The sequence below is a fragment of the Camarhynchus parvulus genome, chromosome Z, assembly GCF_901933205.1.
Source record: "Camarhynchus parvulus chromosome Z, STF_HiC, whole genome shotgun sequence".
Lineage (NCBI taxonomy): Eukaryota > Metazoa > Chordata > Aves > Passeriformes > Thraupidae > Camarhynchus > Camarhynchus parvulus.
The window spans coordinates 29,259,117-29,275,114 of record NC_044601.1 but is presented as its reverse complement, the minus strand read 5'-3'; the positions used below and the strand labels follow the sequence as shown (position 1 = coordinate 29,275,114).

The 15,998-nt window shown below is 41.7% G+C and overlaps 1 protein-coding gene across 2 annotated transcripts in view; it reads left to right on the top strand.

Moving 5' to 3' along the window:
* The window catches only part of PIGG (phosphatidylinositol glycan anchor biosynthesis class G), a 61,138-nt gene extending 52,811 nt beyond the window's left edge, over positions 1-8,327 (top strand). For both annotated transcript variants that reach the window (XM_030968307.1, XM_030968308.1), the window contains one exon: positions 6,690-8,327. In XM_030968307.1, coding sequence (XP_030824167.1) covers positions 6,690-6,915 — 226 coding nt within the window. In that variant the 3' untranslated portion in view covers positions 6,916-8,327. The remainder of the gene's footprint in view (positions 1-6,689) is intronic.
* The last annotated feature ends 7,671 nt before the right edge of the window (positions 8,328-15,998 follow it).

Below are 15,998 nucleotides of genomic sequence, written 5' to 3'. Positions count from 1 at the left end.
CTATTTATTCTGAAACAAATTGGAGCATAGTACCAACTTTGTTTCCTCTCTTAAACCAGCAAGAGCTGCATGATGATGTTGGACTCTGAGTGGTTTATGTTGATGCTCAAGCACAAGCAGAGTCATTCAGAAGAACACTACTGGAAAGAGAGGGTCATACTTGCAGACCTTTGCTTATATACCTCTTTATTGTACCTCTTATACCTCTTTACCTCTATACCTCTTATACCTATTTATTGTAGCAATGTTTCTAGATGTAACCTGTACCTTTGCTGGTATTGGCCTAGTCCTACTATTCTTACAAGTTTTTTTCCTTTTCCCCATTAGTTTTCTGTTCTCCTCTGTTCCATGGCCAACATAACTGCTTGGTTCTGGTAGCTGTGGATAGGACTGTGCATGATATACTGTCATTCTGCATTTGTCTAGGATTTTTCTATCTTCTTTTCTCACACCTTTTCTTGACATTAACAAATTCTTATTGAATGTGTGTGTTACTGGGATGGCAGGAGTAATTTGAGGGAGAACTGTTATTTTATTTAAGTCGTAAGTTTTAAAATAGTTACTGTAGTGGAAAAATACAAGAAAGAATTGAGTCTACCCTCAGTACAGAAGAGTGAGCATTGCTTCACAGAGCCACAAATCACCTCAGGTTGGAGATGCCCTTAAAAGATCATCTGGTTCAATCTTTTCTGGGAAGAGGAGCCTCCATGAGATCATCTATCTGTGAGTGATTGTTCTCACTATAGAACATACCTTTTTTATACTGAGATGAAGCCTCTCCCAGTGCTACTTGTACCCATTGTCCTATATTTTCTCCATGTACCACCTGGTGAGGAAAGCATCTCCATCCTTTGTTGCCGTCTGGAAATAATAAAGTACAGGAATGCTGTGATGAAGTCTCCCTGAGCCTTCTCCATGAAGAAGAGACTTAACTTCTAATGTCTTATGTTGTACAGCTCTTTCATGCTCTCCAGTCCTTCTTTAGAGCCCCTCCAGCTTTTCCATGTCTTTTTGGAAGGGTGGGGAACAGAACTGAACATAGTACTATAGGTATGGCCTGACAAGCACTCAGTAGAGTTGGGATAACTACATCTCTCCCTGCTAGTAGTGCCCCCGAGAATGCAGCCCAGGACGTGATTTGCCTGTTGCTGCAGCAGTGCTCTGCTGACTCGTGTTTAGCTTGTTGTTCCCCAGTATCCCCAGGTCCCTTTTGACAGCATTGTTTCGCAGTCACGTGCATCCTAGCCCATAACCCGAATGCAGGACTTTGCACTTGTCTTTGCTAAACTTCATATAGGTCTTATTAGCCTGACCAGATCTCTCTGTGAGACAGCTCTCCCTTCTTCTGTGTCCACCTCGACACCCAGTTTAGTGCCAACAGCACGTTAGCAAAGGTGCTTTCAAGTCCTAACATCTAGACATGATTAATCCAGAATTAATCATATATTTATGAAACTGTTGAGCCATTTGGGGCTCAGTAGCATTCACTGTGGGATCCTACTTGTGACTGACTGCCACAGTGAGTAAAAAACACAGATTACCACCCATTCTGGCCTTGCTGGCCAGTTTCCTATCCACACTTATATAAATTGTGCTTTACCTTTCTAGAAATGCCTTGTGTCACTGTCACTATGTCTTGTTATACTGGTATATTTTAACATGTTACATTTGAATTTGATAACTTGGACACTGACAGTCTGTGTTAAATTTCTTCAGATCCCATCTGTCAATAACAATTGTCAGATGCAATTTTTCTTTACACCTTTAGCTAAGGTCACGAAGAATAACTGTTTGTTTACAAAGAGGGGCAGGAAAGTGTGCAGATGCACCTTAACAGAAAATCAACCTGTGAATTTCCTTGTTACTTCTTGCATGTATGACGCCAGTGTAAAATGCTTCAGGTTTTTTTCCTACTGGAAACCTTAGGAAGTGTTCAGTGAATTTTGGAAGAATAGTCACAGAAAATTGACTGATGCTGGGCTTTGAAATACATAGGATTTGTGTTTTGCTTGTTAGGCTGATTTGGTTATGCCTTGCTGCAATGAAGTCTGGGACAGTGTCAACAGGAATAGGCTGGCTTGGTTTAGTGGTTTTTTGGGGGTTTTTTTGTCTTTTTTGTTTTGGTTTGGTTTTTGTGGGTTTTTTTTTTGTTTTGTTTTGTTTTTTGGTTTGGTTTTTTCAGGGTTTTTTTTCAGGGCTTTTTTTTGTGTTTATATTTTTGTTTTGGGTTCTTTGTGTGTGTATGTGGTTTTTTGTTTTGTTGGGTTTTATTTTTGCTTATTTTGCTGACATGAAGCTCACAGCACAACTGCTGCCAGCAGTGAGAACCAGAAGAAACATTGATACAATTCTACTTTTTATACTCGTGATGCTGAAATCAAGAGAATTGAAGTTTTAAGTCCTAATAGCTTTTTACAGCTAAGTCTTTGTGAGAACCTGCTGAACCCTGTACTACAATCCACATGTGCTACAGTCCCCTGTAACTTACTGCCGCAGACGTGACCTTGCTCAGGTAGTTGTACCTTCTCTGCCTTTCTTACTGGGAAAAAGAATGTAGAGAGCAGAGAAAAATCAGTCATCCCCAAGTTCCTCATTTCCATGGCAGCAGAATACACTTTACAGCCCCTTTGTCTTGCTGGCAAGCACCATTTTTGACATCTATCCATTGATAGGGTGTGGTGGTGACAAAAATTGTGACTTCATAGCATTAAAACTGTAGTTCTGATTGGTAGTTTTTACCAGAATTAATCATGTGAATTTCCAGAGGACTCTTGGTTCCCTTGGAACGGCTAAATATATAAAGTGTTTTTCCACGAAAATGCAGGTTTGTGTTCTATAATCTAAAATAGTGTTGTAGAATTAAACTAAGTGAGAATGGGACATGTGGGAGAGATACAGCAAATTTGTTCTCACTGCTGAACTGATTGATACTTGCTTAGATCAGAGAAATTTCTTACACATTGCAGATACTCTAAGATGTTGGAGAAATTTGAAATGCTACCCAGTTTGTTTCTAAGTGCAACCCTTCATTAGTGTGTATGGGGCACATGAACAAAATCCTGATTATTTTTCAGAGGGCACTAAACAGGGAGATCTTTGAAACTGCAGAATGCCTAGAAAGAGAAGTGCCACTTAATACTGTAGAAGATGTTAATACAGTAAAAATTGCCTTCAAATAGGCAAATTCAGGATCTCCAGTAGGAGATAACTTAGGCAGTGATGTTCAGCTAGAAAAGGGGGGATGGAAGGGCAGAAATGCTAGAGGGTAACTTGCATTGAAAGGACTCAGCACATTCACAGTGAAACCCTCCAGAGCAACCCTCCTCTTCCAGCCCTAGAAGAGCAACAATACTGGGGTATTCCACCCTCATGTGCTTGCATGTCTCTATACTGTTTATTTGATATGGTGTGTTGGAAAAAGGGTTGGAACACTGTAAACACTGTAAAGATTATTTTAAAATTCCTTGTGGATGCATTTGTAGGAGATGTTTTTCTTGATTTTCTGTCTGTGGAGATGTTTTTCTTGATTTTTAAGCTACAAAACTTGTTGCCACCAGCCGCCAAGTATTCTGTATAACTAGGAGACATGTTTTCACAAGAAAATAGTGGTTTGGGTTTTTTTTGTTTTTGTGGGGGTTTTTTTTGGGGTGGATTTTTTTTTTTTTTTTGCATTGCAGTTTTTTTTTCATTTTGCAAGACTTGTATTATTGAGTGACACCTTAGAGATGGATTGAGAGGTGAAAAATTTGTTGATGGAACATCTACTATTAGGATTTAGGATATCAAAAGAAGTGGTAAACCTATTAATGTAACAGTTTCTTGGTCATATTTTACTACGCATTAAATATTTTCCATTAAGAGACAGTTTTTGCTGAAAGCTAATGTTTTCTAGACCATACTTAGTGTTTGCATTCTAATTACAACATGTTTAGTGTTTTTAATCTGTAGTGTTCTTTGCTTCAGAACTCTCCAAAAACATTGTTTTTTTCAGGATCTCACATGAAGTTTGGATATGCTTTGTCATCTGTAACACATATGGATCTCTCTCTCAAGTCCCCATAAGCTGACTTTCTAGATGAGATGATTATTAGAAGCTGAGTATTCCTTTTTGTTACTCCTGCATTGTGCAGAGACCTTAATAGTCAGCTGTTTTTGTCAGAACATGGAAATAGTTTATACCTGTCTGTACTCTTCTCCTTTAAATAATGAAAGGTATTAATTGCTGAAGAGACGATTCAGTGTGGATTAGTTACAATTTGATACTTTAGGTGTGTCCTGTAGTCTTCCATTATTTTAATTGAAACAGCACTGAGAATTTGCAAGGTTATTCATTACTGGCTGGTCCAGGTCACAAACATGAGGATACGTGAGTGGCATCCCACAGACAGCTTTTCTCTGTTCTTCTGGTGAATTAATTTGGAGTAACTCAGAAACTGGCGGAACTAGCTGGATTGTCATGGTCATGTTATCTGATGCCTGATCCCTGGATGCTGCCTTCCTTGTGGCCTGGAGATGCTGTGTGCACTGTGTCTGTAAAGTGAGAAGAAGGAGCACACAAGGGGCATTACTAATCGCTGTGCAAATTTTGTCCGTGGCCGAAGTAAGAGAAAAGAATGATGATGTGCTAAGTTGTTGCCTTAGGATCAGGCCAAGTAGGTCTAGCTGCTTCTGCTCAGTCACTCCAGTGCTCTGTCTGCAATGATGCATGTATGAACGTTTTCACCAGCTCTGAGATAAACCCAATTGTTCTGCTGTTGAATCCCACTAACAGTTTAACTTTGTGGATACAGTTTGCTTTTGCTGCCTTCTCTAAATTGCACCACGGCATTTTACAGTGAAACTGTCCAAGTTTTCCCTCTAGAGGTATGTGTCTGTGTTGTCTTGAGAGGTGAAGTGAGTGCTGAGAGCTTTTGTAAGTAGAGGTATCCTGTAACTAGAAAACAGTTTCCTATTTTTATGATATCAGAATACAGAAAGAATTTGATCATTGACCTGGAGATACATCTATATGGTCTATCAAGTGCATTTTTTAACTCTAGAAAATGTTTTTAAAAATGCCTGTTTGTCTGACTGAAAAGCCATTTTCTCTGTTTATTCAGTGGTCATCTGACTATTACAAATACTGTTTTACTACAAATACTGTTTTAACTCATATCAGCATCAAAACAGCTGAGACTGAGTGAACTGCACTTTGTTTAATCCTTGTCAATAAAATCAGTTATTAAACATAAAGTTGGCTATTTACACAAGCTCACTGAAGATTAAGATAGTTATGCAGAAGCAGGAAGCAGTCTAATTCACTCCCAAGTCTCAGTTTCTTGGCTAAGCAGCAAAGGAAGTAGTTTTCTGTGAACTGAATATATGTTTTTCAGTCATTCGTGCCTGCTGTTCTTGATTTTAAAACTCTGCTTTCGTTACCTGTTCTTCCTTCTACTGAAAGCCTTGGGAATTTAGATCTTGACCTCACTGGAAAACAGGGCTGTATCCAAGTTATTTTTATTTAAAAATAAGGAGTTTAATGGTTTATGTAAAATACTGCATTCTGTAGCTTACTTAGTCATAAGTAACTAATTAACATCTTGCAGAAGTGCTAGCCATGTTAAATTTTTATTACTTGGAACAAGATTAGAATTAAAAACTGGGAGGAGCAGAACAGATTCTCAGATCAGGATTTTGCTGTAAAACATTTACACTCTCTGCCAGCGTGTTCTTTTGGGAACTGCTTATGTAAAATATTTTGATGGGGAGAGGAAAATGTTCGCTTATTATTCCAGTGAAACAGTTTCTTCCTTCCTTTTGTCTGAAGGGGTAAACATCTGAATTTAGTGTGAATTAACCTCTGCAGATGTGTTTTGGGGAAATTGGGCATGGGCCAACCCAGCATTGCTTTGAGTTGGTGCCTCAGGAGAGGGAGGACAATCAAAGTGCAAAAAACCTTTTCGTTTCCATTTTCATCTGACTCTTGTCACCCACCAAAATACATCGATGTGGCAAATATGGTCCATGTAGGTTACATGGGGCTGACATTTCTTGGGATGCAGTGGACACAGCTGAGCTAAGCAGCTGTGACAGGAATGTAATGTATCACTCTTGTGAGCCTAAGAATATGGTATTCTTTGGAGAATGTTATGTTAGTTAGCTTTGCCGAAGTTTTCCAATAGCACAGTTTTTATGCTCCTTTGTACAGTGTTGCTTGCTATGGGCAGTGGTGCACTCTGACAAGTTTAATGCCCTTTACAAGGGGGTACAGGCTCCATCTGATTGTCTATTGAACAGGTTAGGAAGCTTTATGAGGAGTACTGTCATTCTCTTCCTCCTACCATTCAGGTTCGATGGAATGGCACTGTAAGGCCAACAGGAGACAAAGCGGTCTTGAAACTGCTTAATGGAAACTTTGACAATTAGAATAAAATACATTAAAGTACAGAACAGTCTAATTGTGAAGTGAACTACTGGGCACCTTTATTGTAATCTATGCTTACACCTGACATACACGTTATAGGATATATAGAGGTGACAAGAACAAATTTTTTTGGTTCATTATTGTATTTTATTGTAATCAGTTTTCTAACACGAAGTGGAGATCTCTGAATACTTCTTGTGTTGTGAAGTAATGCTAAAGAGGGGAAGAACTCCAACGTCTTTTCTGATTTGCCTGCGAATTTGACCTCCTCTGTTTTTGTTCCCAGGAACTCTGCAGCAGTGGGTCACGGCTGTTTCTGCTACGCTCTGATGCGTTCCATCCCAGTTGCCATCTACGTTGTTTTGGTGACAGGTCTGCGCTACCACCTGTTCATATGGAGCGTCTTCTCGCCAAAGCTCCTCTACGAGGGAGTGCATGTGTTCATCACAGCTGCTGTCTGCCTGTTCTTCACAGCAATGGATCAGAACCACTCCTACAAAGTGCAAGACTGAAAATGGGTGTGTGACATGTGGCTTTGCATTGCAATGTCCACTGTGCCGCTGGATTGGAAGAAGGAAAATACTGGCTTTAAATTGTTGTGGAGATTTTGAAGAGTAAATTGTTAAACGAGTTGTTTATTTTAGTCAAGATCAGTCTTGTGTTAAAACTGAGCTTGCTTTAGAAATGTTGAATTGAAATAAACTGTCTTTTCAAGGATACCTTTTGTTCTATAGCTGTCATTATAGCACTTCCCAAATAACAGAATGGTGATATGACACATTTTAAATTTAAAAATATATATCTTGATATAAATACAGACCAGTGCCTCATAGGCACAGAAGAAATCCTGTGTGCATATAATTTTTTTCCTTTCTTAGACTACAGAATCCTAAAAGTGTGCAGGATTTCTAGGTGCTGTTCACAAGATCCTGAATCCATTAGCTTCAGGGGATTTTTGTGTTTGTTTTATTTCTAGTGGGTGCATTGAAATTTTTATTGTACAAACATCCAGGTAAGAGATTTTGTTTTGCATCGGCAGCAAGCATTTCTGTTTAAAAGTGGTATTTTTCTTTGTAAGATGAGTGCCATCATTGTTTGTAATGGATTTCGATCTGCACTTCAGACACTAAATAAGAAACACGGTCTAACAAAGTAATGAATCTTTTATGGAGTCCATTCACAGCTAAAATGTTGTTCCTTCTTATCAATGTATAAATGATAAATCAGGTCGGTGCTGCTATGCTGAACATTTGATCATGTTTTCCACACATGGGTAGAGAGTTTTGAACAATGAACAGGAAAACAGTTTAATGGATTAAGTTAGCAGCAGAATAAAATGTGTAAAAGGTGTGTTTGCAGTTTGCATCACCACCCCCCTAGTGACCCGTCTAGCCATCTCTCTTGAATGTGCTGTATTTAATTTCTAACAATGTTGTTTTCCTTGCTTCTGTAAAGAAGATACATGTTAACGACTATACTGACTATCAGTATTCATGGGGGTCTTTTTGCCTCTTAGTTTTGTCCATGTTTTGTCCATCGAGTTAGTCTAAATGTATTTGAGGTATATCAGAAGAGAAGCAGACCTTTTAACTTTTGTTACAAATATGGAAAAATAAAGCTTTCAAGACTGATACAGCTTACAGCACAGTTAAAATTACTGATGCACTTTTTGTCTCGTGTTACAGATAATGCAGATCTCAAAATGTAGGCCTTTAGTTTTTATACATTAATACTAGGCCATCTTGATTACTTACAATGAAATATTTTTTCAGCTATAAAACAACTAAAATTTTCAATTTTAGCAATGCTGGCAGCATATTGCTCGTTACCTGAAGGAGAGAATACTCCGACTTAATGTCCTTTACTGTGACCTGCTGGAAGATTGAAAATTAAATACTTCTAATAAATCACTTTTTACTGGCAATTATGGTTATTTAAACCAGGTTGTAATAGTGAATGTGTATCTACCATTTTCACAATTCTCAGTATTTTTTTGGTTACCTGCTTGCTAGCAGCCATGTTGCCATTATCAACATATTCTCTGTTTACTTACATCATTAATTTGTAAGCAGTCCTCTCTAAAATTCATACAGATTATGTTTATAAGACATTTGAATTAGAGGGAGAGGGTACTAATTAAGAGATAGAAGACATAGAGCAGAGCTTCTGGTGTACAGAATCCTAAAACAATGTGGGATGACATTTACAAGGTCTTTTATTCCTTCCTTCTGGGTTTGTTTTTTTTTGTTGTTGTTGTTGTTGCTTTTTTGGTTGGTTGTTTGGTTGGTTTTTTTTTTTTTTTTTAGTTGGTTTCTTTGGTTTGGTTTGGGTTTTTTTTTTTTGTTTTGTTTTTTTGCAGGTTGTTTTTTGCTTCTAGTATATCTCTTTTATCAAATAGTGGAATCTAAACTATTCTGTGTGTATTAAGATTTTTCAGATTACTTAGTTAAATGATCAGTGTCCCTCTTCTCCTCTGAAGTTGCAAGATGTCCAGATTGGATCTAGGATTAAATGGCTTGAGAAAGCTGTTACTTAAGTCTTCAAGACCAGGAAAGGGGGGAGGAAGGAGAAGAGACTGCATCTCTGTCTCAAGTCATCTCATGAGTTTGCATGATATATGAAAGAAACATGGTGCTTTCAGCTTCATAATCGACATTTCAATTCTTTTTCACCCTTTCTCTTTGAGTGTAGGCAAATGAAATAATGCTTCATGAGCTTGTGGGCTCTAGCAATGCAAATCTTAGGCAGTGAAGGAATGAATTAGTTCCTGCTGCAGGCAACCAGGCTTTAACTGAGGGATTATGTTACAATAATTTTATTTTTAATCAATATAAAGCAAATTCCTGAATACAAATTCTTATCTCGCTAGTTAGTTGTTGCACCTCACTTCTTGTCATGTTCAGCATGTTTTAAACCCTCAGACAAGGAGACAAGTGACATGGAAAGCAGGAATGCTACTGGGGATGTTTTTTGCCATTCGGAGTGTATCAGTTTCTTCTGTCCAAGTCACCTGTAGTCCCTGCTCCAGTATGGGATCAGCCTGGAATTCCTTGGTAGTGCCCTGTGCCTAGGCAGAGAGTCCTCCTTAAATACCTTCTGAGCAGGGATGTTTTCTTTGTTTGGATAAAGTTTTGCCATGTTAAATATTTCTGCTCAGCACCTTTACTGCTGGTCAGACAGTGCAGCAAATTACTGTGGGCTACTGCTTGCTCTGCTAGATTTCACTGGGTCACCACCAGCCAGCACAACTCAAAGCTCCTAGCTGATATCTGATATGGTTCCATGGATTCGCAGTGGTGAAGCTTGAACTTCATTCTTGCAAACGAATTCAGGTTTAAGAAAAAAATATTAAATCTATTTGTATTTCAGGTACTACATATATGTATTTCTGCTCTCTAGGAAAAGAAGCCTCCATTTTCCCTGCCTCTATATAAGCCAGCACAAAATCCACAGTGTGACCCCCACCCTTTCCAGCAGGCAGGGCACGTGTGTTAGGCCAGTCATGGTTCTCTCTGTAAGGATCAGGGCAGAATTCCTCTCATCAGGCATTTGCAAACTAAAGATCCAAGATTTAGCTCCACAATTGCACAGTTGCAGAGGAGGGGCCACAGTTGCACGTTACCATGAAGGGCTTCCTCTGAAAAACCAAGGTTTTCCTGTGTGCTTCACCAGTAGAAGGAGGGGAAGGGAGCTGTGATCCCACTGGTCAGTGGGGCAGGAGAAGGAGCTGGCTGATGTCATAGGCATCTCACTCTCCTGACTGTGAGGGACTGTGATCAAGGGATGTTTATGAGGCTGGCATTGCACCATCTAACAGAAGTACGGAAAGCCTGGGAAATAGCCTCTTCAGTCCAGAGGCAGATAATACAGAGGAAGACTCTTTGCCAAGAGCTAGATGGAGGGAAAATGACTGAGAGGGAGTTTGCCCGATGTGTTTGGCCCATTGGTACTTGATTTCTTCTCTTAAGAGATAACAGACTCTGTGGAGAAGGGAAGAGCACTTACTTACATCATTAATTCATAAGAAGTCTTCCATAAAATTCAAGTTGGACAACTTGAGCAAGGCCTTCAGCAGGGTGTACTTGGCAGCCACATGTTGAGCTAATAGATGAGTGGGCTTGAAGGATGGACTGGGTCTCTGAGCTCAGTGGTCTGAGTCACCCCATCTCAGCCTTGGTTGGCAGAGAAGAAGTGATGTGATACTAGGGCAAGGCACTTTAGGATCATTCTTAAACTGGATGAGGGGAGAGACCAGAGCAAATCTGGAAATGGTACCAAGTAGGGGAACTGGTGTATTTGCTAAAGGGAGGACCACCCTTTGGAGGGAGCTTGACACACTGGAGAAAGGGGCTGACAGCCTGCAGTACAGCCTGGGCACTGTCCCTGGTGGGCAATGGTGCAGGATGGTGCCCATGGGCTGCTGAGCAGCCCTGACAGCCTGATCCTGTTCCCCAGATCATCACTGTTCAAGGAGCAAACACAGACATGTCTGCATGGACAGTTTATCCAGTATCTGGCCTAGATCCCAGTGGCCTGCCTTGCTGCTGTCAGTCAGACAAGGGAACCCCAGTGATTTCCAGCTTCTGTTGCTGGTATCCCGACCTCTTCTCTTACGAGTGAGCCCAGCTTGAAGTTCACTGCTGTTCATAAACATCTATCAAGAGCAGAGGATGCACTAAAAGAAGTAGGATTTAATGAGAGGAGGGAATACTCAGCAGTGATGAAGTGAAGGACACACACAGAAATACACACACTAGAGGCCTGTTCATACACTAGCTAGCACTTATTCTCTAAATTTTCCTCTGCTTTTCCATTTTTATTCCTTTCTGAGCCATCTTGGTCTTTCCTTTTCCTGTCCTTTTCTCTCTTCCCTAAGTATTATGTAATGACTTGCATGTTTCATCAATCCCCTTAAACACATACCATAAATTTTACTGAATCCTGAAGTGCTTTTCCCTGTGGATCCCATGAGTCCTATGCTCCTCCAGGTAATAAATTCCTTCAGTCTGCAAGGTCTTCAGGAGGAGACGTTTCTTTTTTTTTACTAATCCTGGTGTGCTTCACACCAGGGATAATTGTCCAGTTGCTTAGTGAGTGATTGTATTGTCATCTAAATAAATTAGTATAAATTGCTGATAGAGCAATTAGGTTAGCCGAGATCCTCAGCAGGTCCTTGCCCATCTGACCTTTGTGCAATCATGAACAGACTGTTATCACCTAACTTCACAGTGATTTGTGCCTTGTTTCAGCCTGCGCATGAGGAGGCATCAGAGACTTTTTGGCTGCCATCAGCTCCAAGGAGGGAAGGCACAGAGGTGAATTTTTCTCAGAAGAGCAGAGGGAGAGCCTCAAAGACAACAGGCACAAGTTGGAGCACAGGATATTTCCAGGAGATCAGAAGAGTCTTTTCTTACCTGTGTGTTTACTGTGGGGATGAGCCCCAGGTCTCCACCCTGGGAGATCTTCCAGCACTGGAGCAACCTCATTTAGTTACCCCCGCTGTGTGTTGGAAGTTGTACTGTGTGTGCTCTGAAGTTCTCTTCCAGCCAACATTCAGCAAGGATTCTATGTTTTTATTGTGCTTGAAGCGGTCTCTGCAATTTCTTACTGACCATTTCACAGGTTACTTCCTGAAGTCAAAAACTTTGTAATTAATTTCATAATTTAAAAACCCAACAAAAAAGAAAATGTCTGTGTCATTAAAAAAAAAATATCAACCTCACAGTTGAAAATTGTTATTAATTTCTTTAGCCATGCATTTACACCCGAGTTGTAATGTCACCTGCCCTTCAGTGCCTCTGTAGCTTATTTCCAGACTTGATTACAAAAGGTGCCCCATTCTGTATTGTCTCTGTTATGATTCAGATGGTTCCCCAAAATGTTCAACTTGCCTATCAGGACTGAAGTGACCCTTGCGGCCTGACTGTGATTTCTGCAGGTCCGTGTTGAGTATGTTTGGTAGGACACACATAGGTGACTAACTTTCTGTGTTCAGATTGAGAAATAGGCCTGTGGACATTAATTCCTTTTGTTTTCCTGATGGGGGACAGAGGGTCATCCCAAACGACTTGTTCCCTGTCTCTCAACATTTGATGGAAAGCTTGGCTTGCCGTGAGGAATAGCCCTGTTCCTTCAGCTGTCTCTCCCACTCTGTATAACACTGTTGGCTTCCCCACCTGCAGGGTACTGAGGACACTTTTTCCGTGTGATACAGTGGTTAAGGTGTAACTCAGTGAAAAGTTCAATCTGTTGCTCAAAGCACCACTGTTTTTGCATAACATCATTGTCATTTGATGAACTAAGAACATAAGAACTAAGGATGCCAGCCACTAGAGATGGGCCTTAAGCATTGTACTTAGTCTCAGGATGAGCTGTACATGGCAAAACTTTAACCACCTATGCCTTTTTTAGACCTCTGACATTTCCACTGCAGTGTGTTATATTTGCTGATGTCTGCTGCAAAGACTGCCTGTGATGCAGAACCTGACACAGTCCCATTCAAATGGGACACAGCAAATATGCACCCAGTACTGCATGTTGGTGAGCTAGTCACCAGCAGGAAGACGTGAGGTCCCAGACACTCAGAAGACGCTGCACCTGTTACCCTGAGAGCTGATTCTATCTGTGTAGATAGGAAGACTTGTGGTCAACTTTTCCTAATAGAAAAAAAAGCCCTGAAAAGCTGCTGTCTTTGGAGGCTGAAGGAGTTCCCCAAATAGCCCTTCTTGGTCTTAAGCTTTTGCTGACCTGCAGAGGCTGTTAGTACGGGGTGGTCCCCTAGGAAAGCTGAGTCTGTGGTCACAGGGACAGCACTGGAGAACCATGTAGTGTCTGGCTTGCTGGTTTGGTACAAGTTTTTGGTTTGTAGTGTGACTGGCTTTTTGTTTTGGATAAATTTTTAAAAGAGTAGCATGACTGGAGTCAACCCCCATAGCAGTGAGTGGCTTAGGAGTGGGTGAACAGCTTCTTAGATTTTGCTTGCACATGAACTCACCCTGCATATTAGTGGTCAAGCACTTTTGGCAGTGGCACTGAAAGCCCAGTTCCTCCACAGAAGCCCTGCTGGAGGGGCCTTGTCAGTGGAGTAAGGTCCCTGGTCCTTCCCTTTCACAACTGGAACACAAGGCAGCTGCTGAGAAAAGACAGAGAGGCCTGTTAGAGAGGATTTTCACAGCTGGAAGTGCAGTTATAACTGGAGATTTGTTGTCCACAGCTCTGACAAAGACATGCTGCTGGGAGTGTGAACATCTCCTTTCTGCTCTGTGAAGCAGAAAGTCTGCAACCTTGCCTGTTAAATGTTGCTCAACAGCGTGCCACAGCATGTAAGTAGTGGCTTCCTTCCTGCTTTGCCATAAGCATGAGGGCAGCCCTGTGGAGACCCACCATGGGAGGGAAATGGGTGGCACTGCCTCAGGGACCCCAGCACAGCACAGCACAGCACTTTGTGTTGTCACTTGCACTGAGGTGCCTGCGGTGATAAATCCTTTGGTGATCAGCAGCATGGGACACAGCTTTGGTTTACAAAGCACAGTCTGATGTGTGCAGCATGTGAAAGATGAATATGTGGAAAGCCATTCTCAGCTGTGTGTGATTAGAAGCTCCATGCCTGGCAGGTCTGGGTGCACAGAGGGCAGCCCAGGGAACCCCTGTAAGGGAACAGGGGTTCATTTATGAGGCTCACAGTAGCAGACTGAGAGGATTCCCTGGTGGGATGTGAAGAACATTTAACGGAAAGTAGAGCTGTGGTAAGGATGAAACAAAATGGTAGTTATTGAGAGCAATGGTGTTGAACTTTTCTGTTGTGGGGTAGTTTTTGCAGGGTGGGTTGTGTTGTCAATGCCATCTGCCCTTTCAACACATGTAGCACTTCTGAGTGAGCCAAAATAAATCCCTTTTATCAAAACCCCAGAATTTAAAAAAAAGGGGGAAAACCAACCAAGCAAAACCCCCCAAACCAAACCAAACCAAACCAAACCAAACCAAACCAAACCAAACCAAACCAAACCAAACCAAACCAAACCAAAACCAAACCAAACCAAACTAAATCAAACCAAACAAATCCCCAACTAGAAAAAAACAATCACAATAATCAAGACAGTTGTCTACCTGGAACCAATAGTTCAGCTACATATAAATTCACAACAGCTGATTTCCAATAGGCTTTGATTTCAACATCCTACTCAAAAAGTTTTGCTAGTGGAGAGAAAGAGGAACAGAAGGAAACAAAAAATATGTGAGCGACCGTATCTGTCCTGCTGACCTGTTTAAATCAAACCTGGAGAAAAACAAAGTTCATAGGATATTCTGAGTTCCCATATCCCTTGGCTAAACATCCACAATGTCTTATGTAGAAAGTTCCCAGGGCAGCCCTCTGCTACTACCTTGACTTCAGCAATGCTTTTGGCACTGTCTCACAGAACATCCTTGTAGGTAAACTCAGGAAATGTGGGTTAAATGAACAGACAGTGAGCTGGATCAAGAACTGGCTGAAACGGCAGAGCTTGGAGGGTTGTGACCAGCAGAGAAGAATCCAATTGAAGGCCTGTAGTGGTGGCATTCCCCAGGGATCACTACTGGGTCCAGTCTTACTCAGCTTCTTTATCAACAACTTGAATGAAGGGATAGAATGAACCCTAAGCCAGTTTGCAGATGACACAGAACTCAGGGGAGTGGCTGGCGCACCTGAAGGCTTTGCTGCCACTCAGAGGCACCTTCATGGGCTGGAGAGTTGGGCAGAGAGAAATCTCATGGGGTTCAACTGGGGCAAGTTTAGAGTCCTGCACCTGGAGAGGAACAACCCCAGGCAGCAGCACAGGCTGGGGGTGACCTGCTGGAGAGCAGCTCTGTGCAGAACGACCTGGGGGTCCTGGTGGACAACACGCTGTCCATGGGCCAGCAGTGCCCTTGCAGCCAGGAGGGTCAGTGGGATCCTGGGGGCATCAGGAAGAGTGTGGCCAGCAGGTCAGGGGAGGTGATTATCCCCAGCAGGTCAAGGGAGGTGATTGTCCCCCTCTACTCCACTCTAGTGAGTCACATCTGGAGTGCTGTGTCCAGTTCTGGGCTCCACAGGGCAAGAAAGACAAGGAGCTGCTGGAGAGGGTCCTGTGGAGAGTTGCCAAACCAAACCAAATTTGATTTGGGGCCTGGAGCACCTCTCTTATGAGAATTGAGAAACTGTGATACAGTTTCTCAATTCTCAGCAGAGAGGTGACAGCACAACAGAGAGCTGGGCCTGTTTAGTCTGGAGAAGAGAAGACTGAGAGATTTGTATTTGCACACAAATATCTCCAAGGTACATGCCCAGAGGATGCTGCCAGACTCTTCTCAGCAGTGCCAGAAACAGAACAAGGGTTGATGACCATAACCATGACACAAGAAATTCCACTTCAACACAAGGAGGGATTTCTTTACGTTGAGGGTGGCAGAGCACTGGAACAGACTGTCCAGGTCATTGTGCCTCCCCCTCTGGAGGTATTCAAAACCCACCTGGGCATGTTCCTGTGGCACCTGCTCAGGGTGACCCTGCTTTGGCAGCAGGGCTGACTGGATGACCTTCTGAGGTCCCTTCCAATCCTAAAAATTCAGTGATTCTGGG